This window comes from Hippoglossus hippoglossus, chromosome 17 (assembly GCF_009819705.1).
Source record: "Hippoglossus hippoglossus isolate fHipHip1 chromosome 17, fHipHip1.pri, whole genome shotgun sequence".
NCBI classification, from domain to species: Eukaryota; Metazoa; Chordata; class Actinopteri; order Pleuronectiformes; family Pleuronectidae; genus Hippoglossus; species Hippoglossus hippoglossus.
In genome coordinates, this window is record NC_047167.1 from 15,567,280 (window position 1) to 15,589,516 (window position 22,237).

At 41.0% G+C, this 22,237-nt stretch overlaps 3 protein-coding genes across 4 annotated transcripts; all 3 read right to left on the reverse strand.

Annotated features, from left to right (window-relative positions):
- Positions 1 to 63: 63 nt before the first annotated feature.
- On the reverse strand, positions 64 to 5,044 carry gpaa1 (glycosylphosphatidylinositol anchor attachment 1). Its single transcript, XM_034614757.1, has 13 exons — positions 4,954 to 5,044; positions 4,428 to 4,522; positions 3,725 to 3,904; positions 3,482 to 3,593; positions 3,222 to 3,369; positions 2,896 to 2,997; positions 2,557 to 2,753; positions 2,274 to 2,470; positions 2,016 to 2,169; positions 1,831 to 1,902; positions 1,556 to 1,749; positions 1,046 to 1,216; positions 64 to 963 (listed from the first exon to the last, which is right to left on the reverse strand). The coding sequence occupies exons 2-13, from the start codon at positions 4,499 to 4,501 to the stop codon at positions 720 to 722; spliced, it is 1,845 nt and encodes a 614-aa protein (XP_034470648.1). The 5' UTR covers positions 4,502 to 4,522; positions 4,954 to 5,044; the 3' UTR covers positions 64 to 719.
- A 497-nt stretch (positions 5,045 to 5,541) lies between these two features.
- Positions 5,542 to 7,205, reverse strand: exosc4 (exosome component 4). The gene is made up of 3 exons (XM_034614766.1): positions 6,988 to 7,205; positions 6,104 to 6,310; positions 5,542 to 6,006 (listed from the first exon to the last, which is right to left on the reverse strand). Exons 1-3 carry the CDS (start codon positions 7,156 to 7,158, stop codon positions 5,647 to 5,649), a joined length of 738 nt encoding a protein of 245 aa, XP_034470657.1. The 5' UTR covers positions 7,159 to 7,205; the 3' UTR covers positions 5,542 to 5,646.
- Positions 7,206 to 7,795: 590 nt separating this feature from the next.
- On the reverse strand, positions 7,796 to 16,899 carry prkacbb (protein kinase, cAMP-dependent, catalytic, beta b). Of its 2 annotated transcripts, XM_034614762.1 has the most exons (11): positions 16,398 to 16,899; positions 13,577 to 13,585; positions 12,846 to 12,907; positions 12,643 to 12,771; positions 11,955 to 12,053; positions 11,779 to 11,861; positions 11,558 to 11,684; positions 11,366 to 11,461; positions 11,039 to 11,161; positions 10,792 to 10,956; positions 7,796 to 9,352 (listed from the first exon to the last, which is right to left on the reverse strand). In XM_034614762.1, exons 1-11 carry the CDS (start codon positions 16,441 to 16,443, stop codon positions 9,227 to 9,229), a joined length of 1,065 nt encoding a protein of 354 aa, XP_034470653.1. In that variant the 5' UTR covers positions 16,444 to 16,899; the 3' UTR covers positions 7,796 to 9,226. The 2 variants fall into 2 exon arrangements, with proteins under 2 accessions (XP_034470653.1, XP_034470655.1); XM_034614764.1 differs by lacking the exon at positions 13,577 to 13,585 and having other exon boundaries at positions 16,398 to 16,894.
- Between the last annotated feature and the right edge of the window lie 5,338 nt (positions 16,900 to 22,237).

Here is a 22,237-nt window from a genome sequence, read left to right on the forward strand (position 1 = left end):
ACATAATTTCCTTAGGTTTAAGTGCAGTAAAATAAAGAACATGTTCCAAACATTTGCACATTCCAGTCTTTTATTTTAGAATTCATAAATATAAAATAAACACGTTCCAAAGAAATTTATCAAAACAAGTATAAAAATATTAGATGTAGTGATGTTTGTTTGTTTGTTTGTTTGTTCAACAGATGCAGGTGAATGAATGTCTCACATGCTGCAGGCTGTTCATTGACCAATTGGTATCTTTCTGTTTCCCCCATAGAATAAACATGTTGATTATTATCATATCATTATCATCCATAAACAAAACATTAAATGCAACAAAACATAAAAACAGTGCAGTGTTTTTCCTTATGCGTCACAAACAAAAGACAGAAACCACGTTAAATCTTTTTTACAGAAGGCAGCCCAGTAGTTACTTATGTAAGATCATCCCTTTGTTCACTTAATAATTTGTAAAATGTTGGAAAAAGAAAGTTTCTGTTTATCAAGAAGGCCTGGTTGTTCTCCATTGTTTTAAGAATTGAATACTTGGAGTTGGTAGTTGAAATCTCAACAAATAACAACAAATGAAAGTAGGAGGAGTCACTGCAGTCTTTCCAAGTCAGGGAGAGATATTTATCTGCTTTTCAATCTCCAGTGGATTTAACTCCCATTCTTCCAGCTGAAGACAAACCTGAAAATACCTCAGAGGGGTTTCTTTCAAAGTCCTGCTTCATCAGTCTCTACTTCCAGAAGAGGATGTTCCAGAACAGCAGCCAGCAAGGATAGACCAGCAGGGCTATCAGTGGGTAGACCAGAGAGCCGTACAGGCAGTGGTCCAAGATGCCCTGCGAGATGACCGACAGGTAGAGCAACCAACCTTCCTGGAAGCTGACGGGTATTTCCTGCAGCTCTTGGAAGAAAAAAACGGAGAAGAGGAGCGTGCAGGCTGGGCTGAGGATGACCAAGACGAAGGCCGACAGAACCCTGAGTGGAGAAGAAGAGGACAGTTCAGTATCACTTCCATTGGACTAACACCTCTACATCTCACTAAGTGTCCCTTTCTTACTTTGGGACGTGGGGTGTGACGAAGGCGGCCACAGGCACCAGGCTGAGAGCCAGGATGAAGCCCAGAGAGAAGTTGATGAGGGCGGTGCAACCCAGCAGCACGGCCAGGTAAAGCACTGCGACCAGCTTCAGCACCTTCCAGCCCTGCTCCGTCCCCTCGCCCGATAGGAGTCTGGAACAGGAAGAAGTACAAAGAACAGCTCACTCTCCTGCATCACGGTGATCTTATAGGTTGCTCACGTTTACCCTCTGTCTGAACTGAAGCAGCACATGGTCATTTACAGCTGCTCAAATTAGAGATAAGATTTTGAACTACACAGGTTAAATTTAATTTCTTATATCTTACATTGAGACTGTACTCACAAACCCACTTTCCTATTCTTTTTGTGCAACAGGATTTCACTGCGCAGTTGGCTCAGAATATTGTATCTCTGAACATATAATACATTGGTTAAGACATGGAAAAGAGCATTAAAACCATATCAGAGGTTAGTTAGGGATTAGTAATTACCTGTTTGTGTTATGAGGCAAAGCCAGCCCCGCCGTGTAAACAGCAATGGCAGTCAGGACCACGGCCTCGGTCTCAGACACCGGGAAGTGTTCGACGGCCAGCTCCTGGAAACGGATCGGCAGCATGTACAGAGCTACTCCAGTCATGTGGCTGATCACCAGAGGAGTCAGCACAGACAGCACTCCTGGATTCGACTGCCGGGAGGAAACAGATTTTATTTCAAGTGGTGATTTATCAGCTCTGAGGAGGTGAATAATTCAATATCTGCTTCTCACCTGCTCAATGTCAATGACGCCATCTTCTGTCCTCGGTGGTGGAGTCACAAGTTGAACCCACAGGTCTAAGGCCTGTAGCATTGTCAAGGGAAACTGTGACACTTACAATTGACAAGTAAAAAGTCATAGTTTTAACAAGTAATTGTACCTTTTCAAATTGTAATTGAATGATTATAAAAGGATACACGAAGCAACAGAATGACGGCGAGCAGGCCGAAGGCGGGCATGTAGTAACCAATGGAGACAAAGTGAGAGAGCGACGGCATGAGGTAGAAGAAGTAGGATTGGTGCAGACGCTCCAGAAGGTTATTCAGCTTACGATACATTCCTTCCAGGAGTCTAAAGGATGTTCAATGGGGCAAAAACAGCAGTTATCAGGTGCACACCCACATAAATACATTAAAGCTAAATACTAGAAAAAGTCCATAGAAGCTCGCTCTGACCTGCCGACGGTGGTGGCGTCAGTCTTGTACTGGCGGAAGCTGTTGATGCCCTTGATGGTGGCGGCCTCAATGTGGTAGCGCAGGAACAAGCCGTGATCCCCCCAAGGTCGCCCACTGGCCTGCTTCATTACCATCAGCATCATGGTCTGGACTGCGTGGCTGTAGCCAGATACACTGTCCCAGTCGTTCCTCTGCAGCTACAGAAACAGACAAGAGCGTAATGTTACCCATCCAACCCAGAGGTAATCAACACAATGCAAGAGAGAAGAGGAAATGGGCCAACCTTGCCCTGGATGGTGCACAGGACTCCTATCTTCTGGCAGAAGGCATAGAAGAGGTTGGCTAAGTCCAGGTTGGGTAACTGGCCGTTGAGGCCTTCCAACACCAGATCCAGGCTGGTGATGAGGTCGTGGCTGAGCTCCAGGGACAGAGCAGCCTGGATTGAACCGCCGCGGCCCTGCAGCGGAGTCCAGTCCATTCCTACAGGAAGTCAATTGAGAAATTTGTTTTTGTTATGAGCTCTGAAAGAACGTGGTTGAATGGTGCTGACTCCGACAGTAAATGAAGAATTTAAAACTAGCAGGGATATTTATTGGTGTGGTTTGTGAGAGCAGGTGATCACCTGTGGTGTTGGTGTGGTGGTAGCCCTCCAGCCAGGCCTGCATACCAATCAGATCATGTTCATTCACCAGGAAGATTATGTCCTTGGCCAAGTAAATCTGACCTATTGAAGAAAACAGCAGGAAAACCAAGAAATCATCATTTACATTGTGTGAAGCCCAAAAACTGATGTTAACCTGCAGCGCACAAACTGAATGAACTACAAATAAATAGATAAATAAAATGCACCAACTGTCCAGTATATGTATTTACAATGTTGCATTCAGGTAGAGTGAGGTGTTGTGGACTATATGTATGTCTATAACACAGACTGGGTGCGACACTCACCCCTGAAGTACTGGGCCAAACCAAGCAGCAGTCCCACAGCCTGGTTGTTGTCGTCACCCGGGCTGCAGCGAGCGCTCAGCACCAGCGCTTCAGTCCGTGGAGCTCGAGGGGCCCGGAGGATCCCGTATACATTCGTGCCTTTCACCATCTGAATTTAATGGGGATCCACCAAAAGTGCATGAAAATCATTTAAAAATCAGGCAGTCACTTAAAGAGTAAAAGTGAAAAGAGAAGAATGTGAGACCAAAAATGTAACTCACATATCTCTCTTTGTCTTCATCAGGAAAGGGAAGGGTGCGAGAGAAGCTCTGTGTAAACACTTCTAACCCTCTAGCCTGCATCGTCTTCACCAACCAATCCACAGGCATCCCACTGCAGAGACACAAGTGATCACACTACAGCACAACAACGAATACTATGGGGCTTAGCATGGCAGCTAAAACCAGGACAGAGCATTAAATATTTAACATCTGACAGATTATATTCAGGCGTTAACATGTTACCCAGTTTTCTTCTTATGAGCAGCGAACTCTCTGCCGGTGGCCAGCGCCCTCTCCCCTGCTGGAAACCGCTCCTCCACCATGGTGGACCCCATGGCGTTCTCTGACATGTACGTCCGCAGGGTGAAGGGCTCGAACGCCAAACCCATGAACCAGGCCACGCCCGCCATGTAGCAGACCATACTGAGGAAGGGACATGGAAATGACAGAAATTATATGAAGGTGCAGTGGCTGGAGTAATAAAAGAAAAAGTGTCTGTTGTTTGTGAAAACCCCAACACGCCAGCGGCACTTTGAAAATCGATGCCTGTCTATTTGTGGTCTTACGGTACAGTTCATTGGAGTGGAAAGGTTTAATGACACTTATTATTGACGATTGATTTGATTTACACACAAGACATTAACAAGTTTAATGAAATGGAATATTATATGCATGTTTTTATGAAAATTAAAGGGGAAGTGGCTATAATTTAATTATATCATATTAAATATATGTAATTTTCTCAAAGATTCTACAGTAAAACCTTCTGAAACTTGACACACAGACAGTGAGAGTCACCATGAACAAGAGTGAGGTGAAATATCTGTGTCACCTCTCAAGGGATTATTGTATATTAATATTTGATATGAGCAAGTAATGAGTGAAATACGAATAGACGCAGTCAAGGTGGGGCTGGTGTTACCGGGTTCTCGGGCTGCGGACTCACCAGATGGGGGTGTTGAGGCGGGTGAGCAGGCTGATCAGAGCCCGTCTCCGGTTCGGGTCCGACAGCAGCCCCATGTTGTCGTCTGCGGCAACACACACACACACACACACACACACACACACACACACACACACACACACACACACACACACACACACACACACACACACACACACACACACACACACACACACACACACACACACACGTCACTTTAACATTTAAAATACGCACATTAATAGAAATACAGATACTTTTTATCACTGACGACCGCAAACGCTTAATATCACGAGTTTTAGTTTAATGTGAGGATGTATTAATCAGTGATTGTGTCGGTTTTCTGCTGCAGCATCTATTGACAGCTGGGGTTAGCCTGCTGTTAGCAGCGGTTAGCCTCCTGTTAGCTAGCAGGCTCAGGTCACTGGACGGTAAAACAGCCGCCATCTGCAAAACCGAGGTGTTTATTCAAAGTACTGTGTGAAATACTGAGGTAGATTCACTTCTGAACGGAATAAGTATGAAAACAAACCTGTTTACAGGCTACAGCCGGTCACATCCACCTGCCGGGGTGGAGCTCATTCACAGCAGCTAATAAAAGGTCTCCAGCTTCCTTGTTCCTGCGGGAACATTGACGTGGCGGACGGACTTCCGGTCCAAAAATAAAATAAAATTTCATATCCACAACAAATATAAAATACGAAGCACAAAACAGGATGTGAAATACGACAGCTTTGAGGCTTATTCGCATATGCTATCAATCAATTGCTTTATCATTGGTGTTATTTCAAAATTATATCAACCAGCAAAACGATTTGTTTGTATGAAAAACTCGAGCACAAGTTTAACATAAATTTGATAAATTCAAGAGTTTGAGAAAATTGGGCTTCACAACATATTGAAAGCTTCTCAGAGATTAATCATTTGAAAGTGATAAGAAGATTTGTCTTTTCTTCCATCTTTGCACGTTTGGTTTGAGGTTGGATCGAGCGTCTGACAATAACCATACGAATCTGTCACTTTCTGTACATGTTAGCAGTTGGTCAGATTAATCAGTGCTACAGCTAGTGGAATAAATAAATTCAGCTACTCACAAATAAGCAACACTGACAGGGTACAGAGTTCACATATTTATTGTTGGCTTCCCCACTTATATACAAAAGTACAAAGTAACTGCTATGAATGCATAATAAAAACAAGACAATCCATCCAAGGTCTTGCATCACTCTCCAGTGAGCATCGACACTTCCTGGAGATGATGTCGCACCACCTCATCCAGCACCTTGCTCACACCTTTACAAGCCGTCATGGCCGCTTCAATCAGCGCCTCGAGGTGGTCCTGATGCAGTCTGGCGTCCATCTGAAGCAGGGCTATCTGTCCACTCCGGGGAAGCAGCGCCAAGGCCAAAGAGCTCAGCCCTCCACTTTCCTCTGCGTAGCAAAGGTCTGCAAGGGGCGTCTCGTCCACGAACCCGACTGAGCAGGCGCACACGTAGTCCCGCATGGGGATGCCTGCGTCGATCACAGCCAAAGTGGCGGCATTCACACACACGCTGTAGTTCCCTCCATCTGACTGCAGAATCTGTTTGAGAAGAAAAGTTTCACTGAATCAAATCAAGAAAAAGCAAACGAAACCCGATTAAAACCACGTTTCCCTGTTGAGCGCTCTAACCACTGACCTTGACATAGATGTCGATCTGAGACCGCGGGTAAAGCTGGGTCATCACAGCGGCCTCGAACGTCTGTTTGAGGTGGAGGCTCATCTCTGTTGACTTGCGGTCACCATGGGGTCTCCTCTTCCTCTCTGCCGTGCTGAATGTGGCCATGCTGTACTGGCAGTTGATAACGGCCCGGTCGTGGAGAGCCCGACTCCGTGAGCCACGCATCTAGGGGGCGACAAACATACACATTTAATAACATATCTATCTATATTCATGTACTACCCTTATATACAACGTGAGGAGCGTTTTGATGGTTGTAATATGCGGGTGTTGTTGGTGACCAAGGTCCAAGAATTGCGATGAAAAAACAAACATAAGAAGAGAAGTAAAGAAAAATGGGAAAACAACAATGTGACTCCTGTCTCAACATTCACACTAATTACTGATATATAATGAATAAACATTTCTGTATAGACTCCGGAGTCAGATGTAGAGCACCGTGTGGAGGTGTTGGATGGAGGAAAGGTCAGAGGTCAGGGCTGTGTCTCTTCTTAACCCTTCCCCACAGAGATGGTGGGAAACGTCAGTGTTGTAACTTCATATGAGGAAAATAAGAAATCCACAAGTGTCCACATACTTTTGATCAGAGCAGTGAGTTAACGAGGCATTTATTTTGGCTCTAGTAACTTTACTGTTTACTTCTGATTATAAAACGCAAAAAGATCCAGATTTGCACTTTAATCTTCGATGTTTTCCGTTTTAAAAACAGAAGGTCAAACATTACCTGGATGGATCAGCTGATAATCTAAACACACGCGCAACACACAAGTAGATGAATATTTGTATGGTTCATGGGAACAGACGAACCGGCCCCCCCCTCCTCCTCCACCCGGGACTCCTACCTCATGAGGACCGTACACCACAGCCAGAGCCTTCGTGTTCCCCTGCTCCAGATACGCGGAACCGTCCGCCTGAGCGAACACCCCCATGCGGGCCTGCACCTTCCGCAGCTCGGTGGCTTTGCGCCCGTCCAGACGGTAACCCTGGTCCGACAGCAGCTCCATGCCCGCCATGTTTCCTCAGTGGCAGCAGCAGCGACCCGCGTGTCTGCTGCTACGGCAAGAGCGAAGGTTCAGAAGGCGAAGTTGAAAACGCGGATAGATTTCTCTCCTCTTCTGAGGGTATTTGAGTTTATAAAATACTGTACATACATGTAAATACAAGTATATTTAATATATTAAATACCGCACATATACTGTAAAATATAATAAGATGTAAATAAAAGTATAGTGAATATATTAAATACTGTACCTACACTGTAAAAGTTAATAGAATTTAAATAAAAGGATAATGATATATAAACTACTGTAAATATAATGTTACATTTTAATTAGTTATGTCATTATTATTACATATGCGATTAGTGGGAGAAAGTGGAGACCAGTCATCCATCTTCACAGTCCATGATCAAGCCACACCAAATTCTACACACTCATAATTACCATCCTTCCACCAAGTTTCATGGAAATCTGTTGAGTAGTTTTTGCATAATCCTGCTGACAAACAGAAACAAACCAACTGACACACACACACAGGAGTCTAGTGTCCTGTCACATTCATGAACTACTCTAATCTTTGTCATTCAATCTCCAGTTGAATCTTCAGTAGGCAGTGCTAAATGTTCCAAAGCAAGGAGAGCTGCACACCTTCAACACTTTTAAAAATAAAATTTATTAGCATCTCTAATGTGTATAAATAAAAACATATATGAAACAATGCATATACGTATAATGTAATGAGCTTAACAATAACAGGGTTACATGTGATACAAAGGAGCAGTCTTTATTTTAGACAGTGTATTGTGAGGAAAACTGTACCTTGAAATCAAGCCTTCAAATATGCATACCTATAAGTTGCAAATCTACATTCTTTGACAAGAATGAAACAACAATCTGTTTGGGGGGGTAACAGGGAAAATATGGCAAATTACAGTTTTGCATTCCTGTTTCTCACGATTTTAAAATATCCTTAATTTAATACATTATTAAATTCTGTACTTTTTGTAAGGTATCACTAACAATGTTGAGGCATGGAGCCGCAACACCATTCACAATGATCCCCTTAACGTAACATTACACTCAATGGAAACCCTCAAAAGGATTTCACTTCACTCTGTTCAATTTACCGAAGTCACATTGTTCCACAGACTCGTAACGATTGGTCTTTATAAGCAGACCTGAAATCTAGGGACAATATGACTATAATGTTCGACACAGCGATGAAAGAAAAGAGGAAGATAGCAGATGACAGATTTTACATGTAACTCACAGATCCAAAAGGATCAAAAACAAACAACTGGATTAGCATTTGACTAATGTAACAACCTTTGTCATTTTCTGCAATGGCTTGCTGTGCCTGGGTCAGGATACAGAGAAGACAGTGAGCGGATGCTTTAGTGGGAGGGGGGGGGGGGCGATCTGAGGATTTGGCTCTCTAAGGCAAAAAGCAAAGAAAGGAAAGGACCTCTCTTCTTGTGTCACCCAATATTTTCTATTTGGTCATGCTTTAAACACCCGACGTGTTCAAATGTCTTACAAAACTGACAGATATGCACATAGGACGAACACTACGTCTGAAAGCTGGCCAGTACTTTACAATAGCCAATGTGATGTGGACTTGTAACAGACCATTAAATATACACTGCTGACGACGAGGGGGGATCCCTTCAACCCACACATCTGTGTGTCGAACTGCCACAGACAAAGTCAGCTACAATGTGTGGACTGTTATTGGCCATTATCTCAGTTTTTCCTCATAAATTCAAAAGAAAAATGTCATACTTTAAAAGGGGATAACAACATCCAAGACTAACTGCTTCAAAGTAAAAAAAACAAAACAGTTGGTAGGTACAAAAAAAAGAAAAAGTAAAAGAAATAAGTGGTGTGTCTGCTTTAATACGCAGGGGTACGTGACAGTGAGAGGTTATCGGCACCCAAGGATCATGGCGACCTCACTCAGCCCTGTGGAATGAAGGGACTATGTAGTAGATCTGAAAAAACGATGGTCTCTGCTCCTTCCCAAGTCTTTAGAAGAGTGCAAAGATCCCCTTATTTTTCCCTGATATATCCATGTTCCCGCGTCCTAAAACTCGGCAAACTCTTTCGTGCATTTTTCCGTTAAAGAAACGCGGATTTCCTCCTCCTCGTAGTCGTCGAAGTTGCTCGTGTCCCCTGGGCCTCTGCACTTTGGTATGAATGGGGCTTCCACCTGCGGGAATAAGAGAAATACACATTTCAACATGCAGTATTTAAGTTAATGTCAAGAAAATAGCAAGAACTGATTGTTATGCTTATGAGTGATGACAACTAAATGAGTTAGTGAGTGTTTAATGAAGTGCTTGACAGATGATCAGTGTGTGAAACCGTCTCCCTCCACACTTTTCGATTGTCGAAATTGTGTGTCTGGGTCCAACGATTTCTGTGAGTTTCCAAAACTGACACTTGTCAATCATGATCACTTCTCCTGTCTTCACCCTCTGTTCGACAGCAAGTTTATCTTCACAACTTTGAGTGTTGACATCCAGAACAGTTACAACATGAACTCTCAAGCTTTTAGATAAGGTCAGACAACAGTATACGCTTTGGAGTCAATCTCAAGCAAACAACAGCTTCAAAAGGCTCCTGATGTCATGGCTTTTGTTTTGCACCCTCATCATAATTTTTACCAAACATTTAGCTGTAATGTTGCTCTATTTTCAGACAATTCCCCAAAACATATTTCATATTTGCTTACTTGTCTTACGTCTTTGTTTATATTTTGTGATTACAAAAACTTATAAATAATCACTTGAAATTAAAACTATTTCAAACCTTTCTCAAGTGAAACTCAGTCTATTATCAATAAATGTCAGGGTTGTTTCTACTTTCAAGGCTAAAGTACACTTCCCATGTTTGCTTTGTTTCACCCACTGTACAGGAATCTACACATTTGTTTGACTAAAGGTCAACCCCAGACTGATGTATGGCATCGGTGTACTATTTCTGCTAAGTCGTCAGTCCACCTCCCTCAACTCTGTATTTAGTAAACATGTCGTATGTTTGACTGGTAGAGAGAAGACAATGACGGTGGAGAGATACAGAAAAATCTAACATTGTTATAGAGCTTGTGGAAGCAGATATTTTGAATTACTCTAAAGATTAAAGGCAACAATAAATCGGGGAAGGACATAAAGTAACAGAAATGGTGATATGATGTAAAAACAACAATCCACAACCAGCAGGCTCGGCTCTGAGGAGTCATTTGACCAGAAAGTTGGTCTAAAGTTGGTAAAAGCATTGAATGACTGTTTGGTGATCGAGGTTAAACAGAATCAACAGATCAATGGGACTGAAGCCTGAGCTAAACGTCTACTTTGATTAATCAAACAACAACAAGCAAAATGGCATGTGACATTCATTTCTGAAAGCCACTTTTGTGCGTGAACATCCACACAAAACAAACAGTGTCCATACACCTGGAACCCAGAACTATACAAAAAGATGATGTACAGTCCTCAGACACATTCCTGGAAAATAAACTGTTGCAGCATCATAGCCGGGAATTTTACAACTACCAAAAAAAGATCAATGTGAGTAAATCAATATCTAATTAACTTATGTAATGGTAGCTCAGTGTGGTGTCACTACAAATGGTATTCGGTGTCTTGCCTTTCTCTCGTAGATTGCGATCCAGTCTGTTGTGGCGAACCATTTGTGGCCCTTAATGTCATTGACTCCGTTCTTCAGGTTGCCGTAGCGTTTGGTCAGATCCACCTGCAGCAGGTTTCGCAACAGATCCTTTAAGTCGGAGCTGAAGTGGGAGGGAAATCGGACCTGGAAGAAAGAAGAGCTTATTAGTCGGTTGCATTTTTCCCCTCATTTTGGAAGTTATAAATAAAAACAACTGCCTGCTCACCTTTCCAGACACAATCTTCTCATAGATCTGAATAGGTTGATCTGCAAAGAACGGAGGGTAGCCAGCTGCCATTTCATAGATGAGAACTCCGAGGGCCCACCAGTCCACAGCTTTGTTATAGCCCTGAAACAGTCAAGACAGATAACAGGTATATGAGTATGTATTATTTTTAAGAAGGGACCTCCACATGTGTCTTATATGCCGAAATGGATGATAATAACATGAGCTTGCAAACATATGTAACAGCAAATTCGCCTCAAACAAAGTGATTTTCTGTATTTTTCTAAATCCAAATGCAGTTTTTTCATTTAACAAAAAGCTCCGTACTTTGCTGAGGATGATTTCTGGCGCCAGGTACTCCGGTGTCCCACACAACGTCCAGGTCCGGCCTTTTACCCTCTTGGCAAATCCAAAGTCTGTCACCTGGAAGTCAGGAGCACATATACTGAGCATGGGTCCACAGTGTGGACAGATGATACACAGAAGCATGATGTGCTCATTCGTTATGTTCTAGCTCACCTGAATGTAGCCATGGTGGTCGATGAGAAGGTTCTCAGGCTTCAGATCTCTGTATATGAGATCTAGTGAATGGAGGTACTCAAACGTCAGCACTATTTGAGCGGCATAAAACCGTGCATGTGGTTCACTGGAAAACAAAACAGCAGAAAATAAAAGGTCAAATCGATGGAAACACTGCACAGTAACACACTGGGAATTACATGTCATGAGTGTTTACTCACCTGAACCTTCCAATTCGTCTTAAGTGTGAAAACATTTCTCCTCCTGGAACATACTCCATCACCATGTACAAATTGGAGTTGTCCTACAAAAACCAAAAGGCACTTAAATGGCTGATAATTTTTTTACAGAAAATGCATTTATATTATTCTATTTCATTAAAAAAAAGCACACATACCTTAAACGCGTACTCAAGTCTGACGAGAAAGGGGAAGCTCACAGCCTGTAATATCCTCTTCTCGTTTAATGTGTGTTCTATTTGCTTGAGTTTCACAACCTGACAGATGAAAAGAGATAAGATGAGCTTGTAGGGCAAATCTCACTAACTAGAGCAGCAGAGAAAACACTGAGCGGAATGAGGAAAGCTTTGAGTCATTTATTTATATATTTTACTCGTGTTCTCTGGTAATCCCATAATGCAACAAAACAGGTTAAAATGTCATTTTAGACCATTTGCTGAATATAATGGCACCAGTCTTTTATTACCTCTGCTCTGTTTTCTCCTCTGTCTGTTTGTTTGTTTGACAGCAGGATTACACAAAAACTACTGAACCATATTCCAAAAAACTTGGTGGAAGGAGGGGACATGTCAAGAAAGAGCCCATTAAATTTTGGCACAGCTCGGTACAAAAGGGGTGAAGCCAGGATTTTCTCTTCACTTTCTTTAACCTAGTGAGGTTTTTTTTTATATTTTAACTAATTCCCTGGGGATTAATTATGGATCTTGATGAAAAAACTGAAATCTTGGCATGTGTGCAATCCGGTGCAGCTTGATTGAATTTAAGGGGACTGTTGCTGGAGGTATGTGCTCCACCGGGGGCCATTCTAGTTGTACCTGCATATTTATGATACAGGTTTCGACTGACCTTCTGCTTGTCCAGTATTTTCATGGCGAAGTATTGCTCTGCTCCTTTGTGTTTCACCAGCATGACTCTCCCAAACGAGCCAGTACCCAGGGTCTTTAATCTCTCAAAGTCATCGAGGCACGTTGTGCTCTGTGGAAATAACAATGCGTTAGCCTCATGTGTGGACAGAGCTAATATTATGTTTAGCCTTTACTTATTCTCACCTGTGGTGGGGATTCCCATTTCCGTAAGAAATCTTCTTTGGCTTTGGCTAGAAACTCTTTCACTAAAAGAGAAAAGGAGAGCATACTAAGATACAGCTAGCCCACTGTCCTCTGCAATGTAATTTGGGTTTATTATTATAAAAACACATTCAGGTATTAGATGGGACTGGCAAAAAGACCAAATGCTATCATACTATGAGGGGAAAGGACAATTTGAGGTAAATTGAAATTAAATTGCAAATCAATGCAGAAGAGAAAGGGACAAAGTCAACTCTCATCTGGATATAAATGAAATATTAAGAATACCACATACTTTGTTCTAAGAGGAAAGACAAAACACAAACACAAGACGACAACGTTCAAGACAGGCAGACAAGTGATGCATGCCAAGACACTCAGTATGTTTTGTGTTGTTTAGTAGACTTATTTAAAAGGGAAGGGGACCACAACACTGAAAAGTTACAGGGCAGATTCGTCTGAGTGTCTTGTGCATCACTTAATGCGACTTGGTGGAAAGCTAATAAACACAGCATAGTAATGGTAAGCAGAGACAAACCAATGTATGGGAAACACAGCAGACAGCAGATATCCAGATTGAGAGAATGTGGACAACAAAAACACGGACTCATTATCAAAGCACACAATAAAAAGCAAGCACAACTAGCAAGTCTGTCACAATGAGACCAATGCAGTTCTGCCATTCTGGTCATCGTTTGGAGGAATGAGCATACCAAAGGTCTCTATTGATCACCAAGGTTTTGCAGGAACAACCACCCACATGGATGGGATGATACGGAAGAGAAGAGAGAAATATAGAGTTCATGTACAGAACAACAAGTAAAAACACATCAACAAACATGAAGCATATGTAGTGAATCAAAGCAACAAGAATGAAAACAGAGTTGACATTCACCTGTGGGATTTAAAAACAGACTGATTGTCAGAGAACAGGAACAGAATGTCAAGTGGTAGAAATTCAGTCGTGCATATTAGATCAGACGGAAAAGATAACGATCCATACAAGAGAGAAACAAGATTTACTATCTACTGTGTAGATTGTGAGTTTCTGTTAACTTACAAGGAAGACCAAATTCTGAAAACTGAGATAAACTCATTTAGAAGAATTACAACAACTTTCTATCAGTTGAGAGGCTACTGAAAAGATAATATACGTTTTATTAGTACATAAACAACCATTTAAGTCCCAAATACATAATTTTTTTAATTATGTAAACAGAGACTTGAATTATTACTGAAAATGTGAATTATTAAACAGATGTTGATAAGTCTTTGTGATAAACTAACTGATATATTAGCTGTTTCGGTTCTGGTCTGATATTTTACAAGTCAAATAATAGTTGCAAGCCTCGAACACAACTGCAATGCTGATTTAATATTCTCCATATGGTAATAATATGAGTTGTTTTTGTTCACACAAACTTCTCTCCAACATTTTGTGCCTTGAGGGAAAATTAAATGGTCCAAAGCCAACACAGTTGGCAAAACTTCCCTGAGAACAATGCCAAAACCAGACAAGAATAACTTAGTTTAGTTATGCTGGCGGCTCTGTTCTGTTAAAGTATAGTGTGAAACACAATACATGGACATGGGGGGGGGGGGGGGGGAAGGTGTCATAATGGCAGCTGTTTAATTTCCCCCTGACCAACTGTGACCATGTTGGTGCGGTTCCAACTGGTCCAGCTAATGGCAGCGATAATAGAGTAAACACAGGTAGTCTGGTGTATAAACAGCGCTGTAGGTGAGCAGGTCGTCAGAGCTGCTTTTCTATAGACAAATCTGCAGCTCAGGGTATCGTGTCAGCTCAAACTGGTTTAACAGTTAGCCACAGCCCAAGATCTCCAGATCATAGCTGCATTCAAAAGAAATGCTTGGCAGTATTGCTGATCTGATCATCTCTGTCTGCCTGAATGTCGAGCAGGCACAGTTCACTGTACCTGCCTGGTCTCTCTCAACAGGTCAATAAACTTCAGAGGAATGTTTCACTGCATCATAAAGTGACTGCTTTAAAACCAAGTGTGTAACTGAACACAGATGGATCCCTACAGGGGTTTAAGAGTGTAAAACGTGTGTGAAGGTAGGGGACACATTCAGTGAATAAATGACTAATTTGAACTGATTCTAGAAAAATCAATCACACCATGAAAAAAAAACCCACCATGGTTTTTTTTTAACGTGTCCAACCAGGCACGAGGAAGCCTGTGATACACTGGGATGGGATGCTCAGTGATGACCAGCTGCACACATCAAAGTATTTAAGTGCAAAGTAACACTGGCCTAGGCTGAATTACGTCAAACCTTTCAAAGCTTGTAATACCCCTTATCCTCTGACGAAGGTTTGGTGACAAGCTGCCCCAGTCAATGACAAGCCGAGTGTGAGAAGTGAGCCCCGGTGGACCTGCACCACGAATGGGGACTCTAAATAAACACGAGTGACACGATTCAAGTGTGTTTGTGTGGGCGTGCGTGTGTGCGTGTGCATATGCCAGGACGACAGTAGTAGCTCCCTGTTTTATGAATGGAAAGAGGGCATTTGTCATTTCTTCACCATATTTGGTCAGGGTACTGTACTGAGGGAAAGCTCTGTTTATAAAGCCAAGAATAAAAATGTGGCAGCGAAGCCCGAGGCAGAAACAGTCCCACAAGTACAAAAAAAATAAATTTACCGGGTATTTATATCAATTACTCAGGGGTTTTGTGGTCGAGTATCGGAGATTTAAGTTTAAGTGTGCTGGGAAGAGGCTGCAACACTGAACATAAGTCAGAAGCAAGTCGTGATTGTCATGAGCTGAAGGCGACAGCACGGAAGATGTGATGAGCTGATGCTACACTGGAGGTTTTTTAGCCATTATCCAAGGATTTAATGGTGTGTGTGTGTGTATGTGTGTGCAGGCCTGAGCAGCAGCACCACCACCAAGAGGCAATGCAATGACAGGGGCCTTCGGAGGGCTAATCCCCCCCTCTTCATAGCTAAAGTTAGCAGGCTAGCTGGCCATCAAGCTCGATCCCCCCCCCCCCCCCCCCTGTGCTACAGCTGCAAACAACCGTTTAGTGGGAAATCACCCATATTGGGGGGGAATTGATCGATCAGCATTGCATTAGCAGCCCTGTGATATGCCTTCATAGATTGTTACCACTGTCTGTCAGTGCTCTCCCCTCCCCAACCCCCCCCGTTGAAGCCTCCAGAAAACCACAACATGCACGGGGGTCTCCTCGCTGCTAGCTAACTTTAGCCGGGCCTTTAATGGTTGAACGTGCAACTAAAGAAATATAAAAACACCCCAAAGATGGTTGTTTTGTTCGTCAACTAACTAAAGAGCGAGTGTGTGCGGGTGGTGGTGGGAGAAGGAGGGGGGAGGACAGGCGGCCCTCCCCAGCTGCCGGATGGGACAGCGCTAACTGTGATAGCTTGGTTAGCTAGCTACTGTCACAGGAGGCTCGGCACAGGAGAGGCAACAATAAATAATAATAATAATAATAATAATAATAATAATAACACAGAAAAACAGGAGCAGGTAAATCAGTGGGACTTACCGCTCTCCAGCTCGTTGCCCTTCTTGGCGGTGGCAGCGTTCCCCATGGTGCGGAAGACACGGCGGTCGCTCCGGCGGAGGAGGCGGAGGAGAGATGGCGGTAGGCTACAAGCTAGCAGATGATCCCCCGAGCCCCCTTCTCCTTCTTCTTCTCCTTCTGTTCTTTTTGGAGATTATCGCTAAACACAAATCGATAACCGGATAAATCGGAGATCTAACGCGAGCGAGTGATGTCCCTTCCGGCCGGCAGCCCCCCCTCACTCTCCCTCTGTTCCGCTCCTCCTCTTGCTAACAGCGGCAGGGTAGCGTCCGTGTCTCCCTCCGTGTGACATGAAGCTAAAGCGGTCACTTGTTCCTCGCTGAGCCGCTGCCGCTCTGCCCCCCCTCCGCAGCACGTCCTCATCCCCGGGCCCTCCCCAGGTTACGGTTCAGGTCTGGAGACGTCTCCGCCGTCCCGGCTCCGCACCGACGCTGCTTCCGCGTTCTTTACCAGCGGGGCGATGCTGGTTTGACATTTTGCAGGGAGTCGGTAGCAGGACTTTATTATCAGTCCAGAAACTCACCTCAAATTGTGGAGAGAAATGTTCAGCATTGACTGAAACAAGTGTCTCTGCACTAAAACACAGTTAGTCAAACCTGGAGTCACATTAAAGAACCTCAGGCAACAAGTGATAATTACTATGTTATGAAACCTTTAATTTCCCCCCCAAAAAGGAAATGTTTTACATATACACTAAACATTTGGGCTGAATTTCTCACCAGCAAATGAAGATTGGCTAAAACAAACCCTTCACAATATTTAAATATTAATCAAAAAGCTAAAATCATAAAATACATAAACACAAATCAAGCTTTACTTGTCCAAAATAGTATGTTACTTATTTATTCGTACACAAGTTTATTTATTTGCTTTGCATTATTATACCAAGTCATGAGCTCAGTCGCTAAGTTGTACTAATGTGTACTTCACCATTTGGTACTTTTGATTAATTAGTTTCTACCAGTTTTTTAATTCTAAATAAAGTTTTATTAAAAAAAAAAAAAAAACATTACCAGAGGCTAAATATAACTCAGGCGACTACTTTGTTTTATCTGTAATTTGTTACTAATGCAGCCCTTAATTTGCACAGAAGCGTTTTAAAATGGCGCAAACAGCAACAGACCGTTTCCATTATGACCTAATATACTAGTAATTAGCAGGCACTTAGTTTTAAAATGCTCCTATAAAGTTTTATCTCATGACAATTACACTGTTTATTAGCTGCGTAGACAGAATACTTTCATTCTACGCATGATACACTTGCAAGTTTGTGTATTTGTAAAAGGAAAGCAAAAAAAAAAAAAGATAAAATTACTAAATTAACTAAATTAACAATTTTATTTACGTTGCCTGAAATTGTATCTCAGGTAGGCTACTCAGATTCTTTGCTTAAGTAAAAGTGATAATATACTCCATTACAAGAAGTAAAGCTTGAATCGCTTTAAGTGGAGACTTACCCACAAATTAGGTTTTTAATATTCAAATTATAGTTACCAACTGTGTTAATGTTAACTTTAAACCAACTTAAATTATTTGTGTGTAACCAGCTGAAGTAATTTCTTCAATACAATTCAATTCAATTTTATTTGCATGGCGTCAAATCACGTCATATATTATCTCAAAGCACTTTACATAATAAGGTCAAAATGACAGTTCCCACAACAAATCTTCTCACAGGAAGAAGAAACCTCTAGCAGAATGTTGGACGGCCATCTGCCTCTTTAAGTTGGTCAAACTTTTTTTCTTTCTTCAATGTATCGTTATCTCTACTGCTAATCCTTTGAGAGTCATGTGGTTGAGTGGTGTGGTACATCCTGGTCCCCAGCTTATCGCAGGGCCAACATTCAGAGACAAACAACCATTCACTCTCACATTCAAATCTAGAATCTGATGTAGAGCAGTTAAGTAAATTAAATTAAATTCTAACACTGCTTATCTAACTATTAATATTTATTTTTTAAAGTGTTTACAGCTCAAAGAATAATTAACTATTGCGAGTATGATTTAGCGTATTCATATTTAGAAGATATTACATTTTTAACCACTTCTTGAAACTTTTATGTCTTGTGCATCTCATTTGCTAGTTGATTTCGATCACTGATAATGTAGCTGTTACAGTGTGTTTTATGGCTCAAAGATTACAAGACTCTTGCTATTAGGAGATTACTGTTACACTTTCTAATAGCTGCACATACTGAATGCTATCACATCCAGTGCATAAAAGCATTTAAGCATATTGGTACGTGTTTACATTTGACAAACATGGAGGATTTCATAAAAATACATATAAAATAATCGGGAGACAAAAAGAAATATGACTGTACTATTTTACTGTAACTCATAATGCAGTTATATAGAAATGTTGGCCTTAAAGTACCAAAAGTAAAGTACTTGCAGCTGAATGGCCTCTGTTAGATAGACTGAGGGGTGGTACTGGTGTATTCATGTTTAACAGGTCATTGAAATAACCCATTTGAGATAAATCTTCACTTCTTTGATTCAATAAATCACATAGAGTTGTTACACGTGATCATTTCTAAAATATAACAAATAAATGGTTCAAATTTCCGAATAGTAAGTTTTCATTTTCAAGGTTAAGGGCTAAAATCACATTTATCCATGTATGGTGTATTTGTTGAAAATGTCCATTCACCAGCACAGTCTAAATCAATTTGTCTTGCTGATATTCACTCAAAGTTTAGCCTCATTTAACTGCATGCAGTAAAAATTCTATAAATCTAAATCACTATGAGCCACCAGGTACAGCTATACAGCTGATTTAATATAGTTGTGTTCAAGCCTGCTCTATAGAAGTTTATTGTGGTGGAGAATACATCAGTTTACTCCAGGAAAGAAGAAACTTTTGGAGGTGTTTGTAATTTACTTGAATATTTCCACCTCATGCTTTCTGTTCCACCCTCATTATGTGAGTTGGATTGTTTCCTGGAAGCAGTTCTGAAATGAATACAACACAAAACCTTTTAGAGTAGTTATAACAAATCAGAAAGATACGAGATACAACCAAAAACAACAAAACTTGATTCACAAAGGGCAAAGCAATTTTACTTACATAGCAAATTTATTTCAATAGCACCTAACAAGAAATACAACAAGAGCTTTATGTAAGATATAAAAGGTATTGAGATAAGATGTAATGTTTACACAGGGCAAGTTAGAAACATATAAAAGTTAAATTACACTTTTGCTAAAACACATTATAAATAATTCCCCATAAAAAGCAATGAATATAAAATGTAATGTCGAAAGAGTTCAAATTAAAACGAGTAAAATAACCACACTATAGCTCCACCCATGTTGAATTAGCAGCACATTAGCCTAGCTTGATTAGCACATCATAGAAAAACTGAATTAACATCTCAAATTATAAACATTTATTTAACAGTTGCAATAAAATGTATAGTTCCCACAGACTATGCTCCAACAGGAACATGTTGCAGGCAGATGCCAGCAGATGTCTGTCAATATTTGCACTGAAGGACAAATCTGACATAATGGTGGATGTAAGAATGTCAGTGGAAATGTTACTGACGTGGAACTCCACCGTGTTGTGGTTGCTATAGCAACAGAATGTTCAACTGAGACCAACTGCTGCTGATGAAATACCACTTTTATTATTCTACTCCGTTACACCAGGGATGGAAATATACTTTTTCTCTACATTTATGTGAGAGCTTTTATATAACCATCTTTTTCCTTTTTCTTCTTGGAGACTGAGCTTTAACTGAAACTGTTAAAATGGGTTAAAGATTCTCACTTGAATTCTTTCTGAAAATGTATTTAAACAATAAGACTTTTTTAAAACCTTATTTAATTTGTGTAATATTGCTTGAAGTGTGTAGGCTGTTAACAGTAAGTCTTAATGTATCATACTTTAATTTGTTGTTGTTGTATTATTATCACTAAAGTTGAATATCCAGTTAAATAATCCAAAGTGATTTGAAATGAAACTGAATGCTTAAAAGGTCCAGTGTGTACGATTTGGGTGAAAGGGATATATTGGCAGAAATTGAATATAAAATAATCTTATTGATGTTTTTTGCTAGTGTGGCATCATCTGAATTCTTTACCCACTAATGGACCCTTTATATTTAAATACTTTATATGTACATCAGAAGTGGGTCCTCTCTATGGAGGCTGCCATGTTTTTTACAGTAGCCCAAACTGGACAAACTAAACACCTTTTGAGTTTTTATGACGACTGGCTCCACAGGTTCTCTTTCATGTCTGGAAGGGACGGTTGAGGTGAGGGGTGTTCAGCTGCAACATGCAACTTCACCACTAGATGTCACTAAATAATACACGCTTAACCTTTAACATTTGACATATTTTAATGGTATTTCGCTTTGTGGGTACATGAGTTTAGTATTGTTTACACTGTGGTACTCTATTTTCTATTCACAAGTAGTAAAGAAAAGTAAAAGTTAAGATTATTTATTTCTACCACTGCTTGCTGACTGTAAGAGTAATGTACAGCTAACTATGAGGTGGGTGTGATGGCTAAGGTCACTGCACAACCTCATGCAGATACCGCGGGTCTTATTATCATTTCCATGTGGGAAGGGAGGTTCCTCCATCACTGACACACTCATAGCCAGCTGTCATATTTTGATAAGGTGTCTGATGATTGGTGTTTGATTACAGACTCACTGCAGAGCCCAATCTCCTGCGTGACCTTTTCTTGGTTGGTACACTATTGCTCAAATAGGTTTACGTGTGCCTTCTCCACCTTTGAATTGTGAATGTATAGTTTTTTTTGTATTTAATCTTGAGTTTTAAAATGTCTCCTTACTCTAATGATAATAATATGCTTATATATGTAGCACTTCAGAGATTATGAACTGCTTTACAAGCACAAAATTAAAAACAATAAATAAAACATAAAACATTCATGGTACATTTTAGTCTCAAACATATAAACTAACCTGCATAAACACATAAATACACATATGCAGCCAAATTTACCAAAATTGAACAAGGTACAATAGCAATATAAAAAAAATTGGTTATTCGAAAGAAATATGTTCACAATAAAAGAAAATTCTGATTTTTAAAGACAAACAAAATGACTATTCTCTAAATACACTCTCTCTAAAAAATACCGGTTTTTACTCCACCCCCCCTGCTACCACTCGCTGACATTTATGCTGTGAACAATTAAGACTTCAATCGAACTGCACGGTGTGTTATTCACCCATTTACATTAACAATTATTTCAGTAACAGCTCTCTCGTGCTGCTTCTCGTGTCAGACTGATATATCACAGCGTGATGTAAACCGCTGTAATGTTGTTGACGGACGTGTATGTGCTCTCTTCAGGTGCCATTACACTGATGTACACAAGAGGGCAGCAGATCTCTGTTGCATAATCCGTGGAGAAAACGTGGGCCAGTTGTGTGGATAGTGATGTTTGAGCCTTGGCCACAGTCACGGTGACTGGATGCAATTTCATAATTTAAATCAATTGTTTTCTCGGCTATGAATTCTCTGCTCAGATGTCCTCATTAGGATATTTGGGCTTTTGGCTGATGTAAGCGTGCGGGTTGTCAACTGGGTGAATTGAGCATTTCTCTTGTAATTAGGTTGCACTTTTTTGGGGCAAACACATGATGCCCCATTGTCTTGTGAGAGCTGTGGTATGTTCATGCTAAAAAAAAAAACCCTGAGTTTTATGTAACCCCAGTCTTCCAAGAGGTTTTCTCTCAGCCAATAAAGTATAGTGCCTCCTTTTGTTTTTCATAAAAGAACATGCGCGAGCCTGTGAGGAGGTATTTCTGTTATTG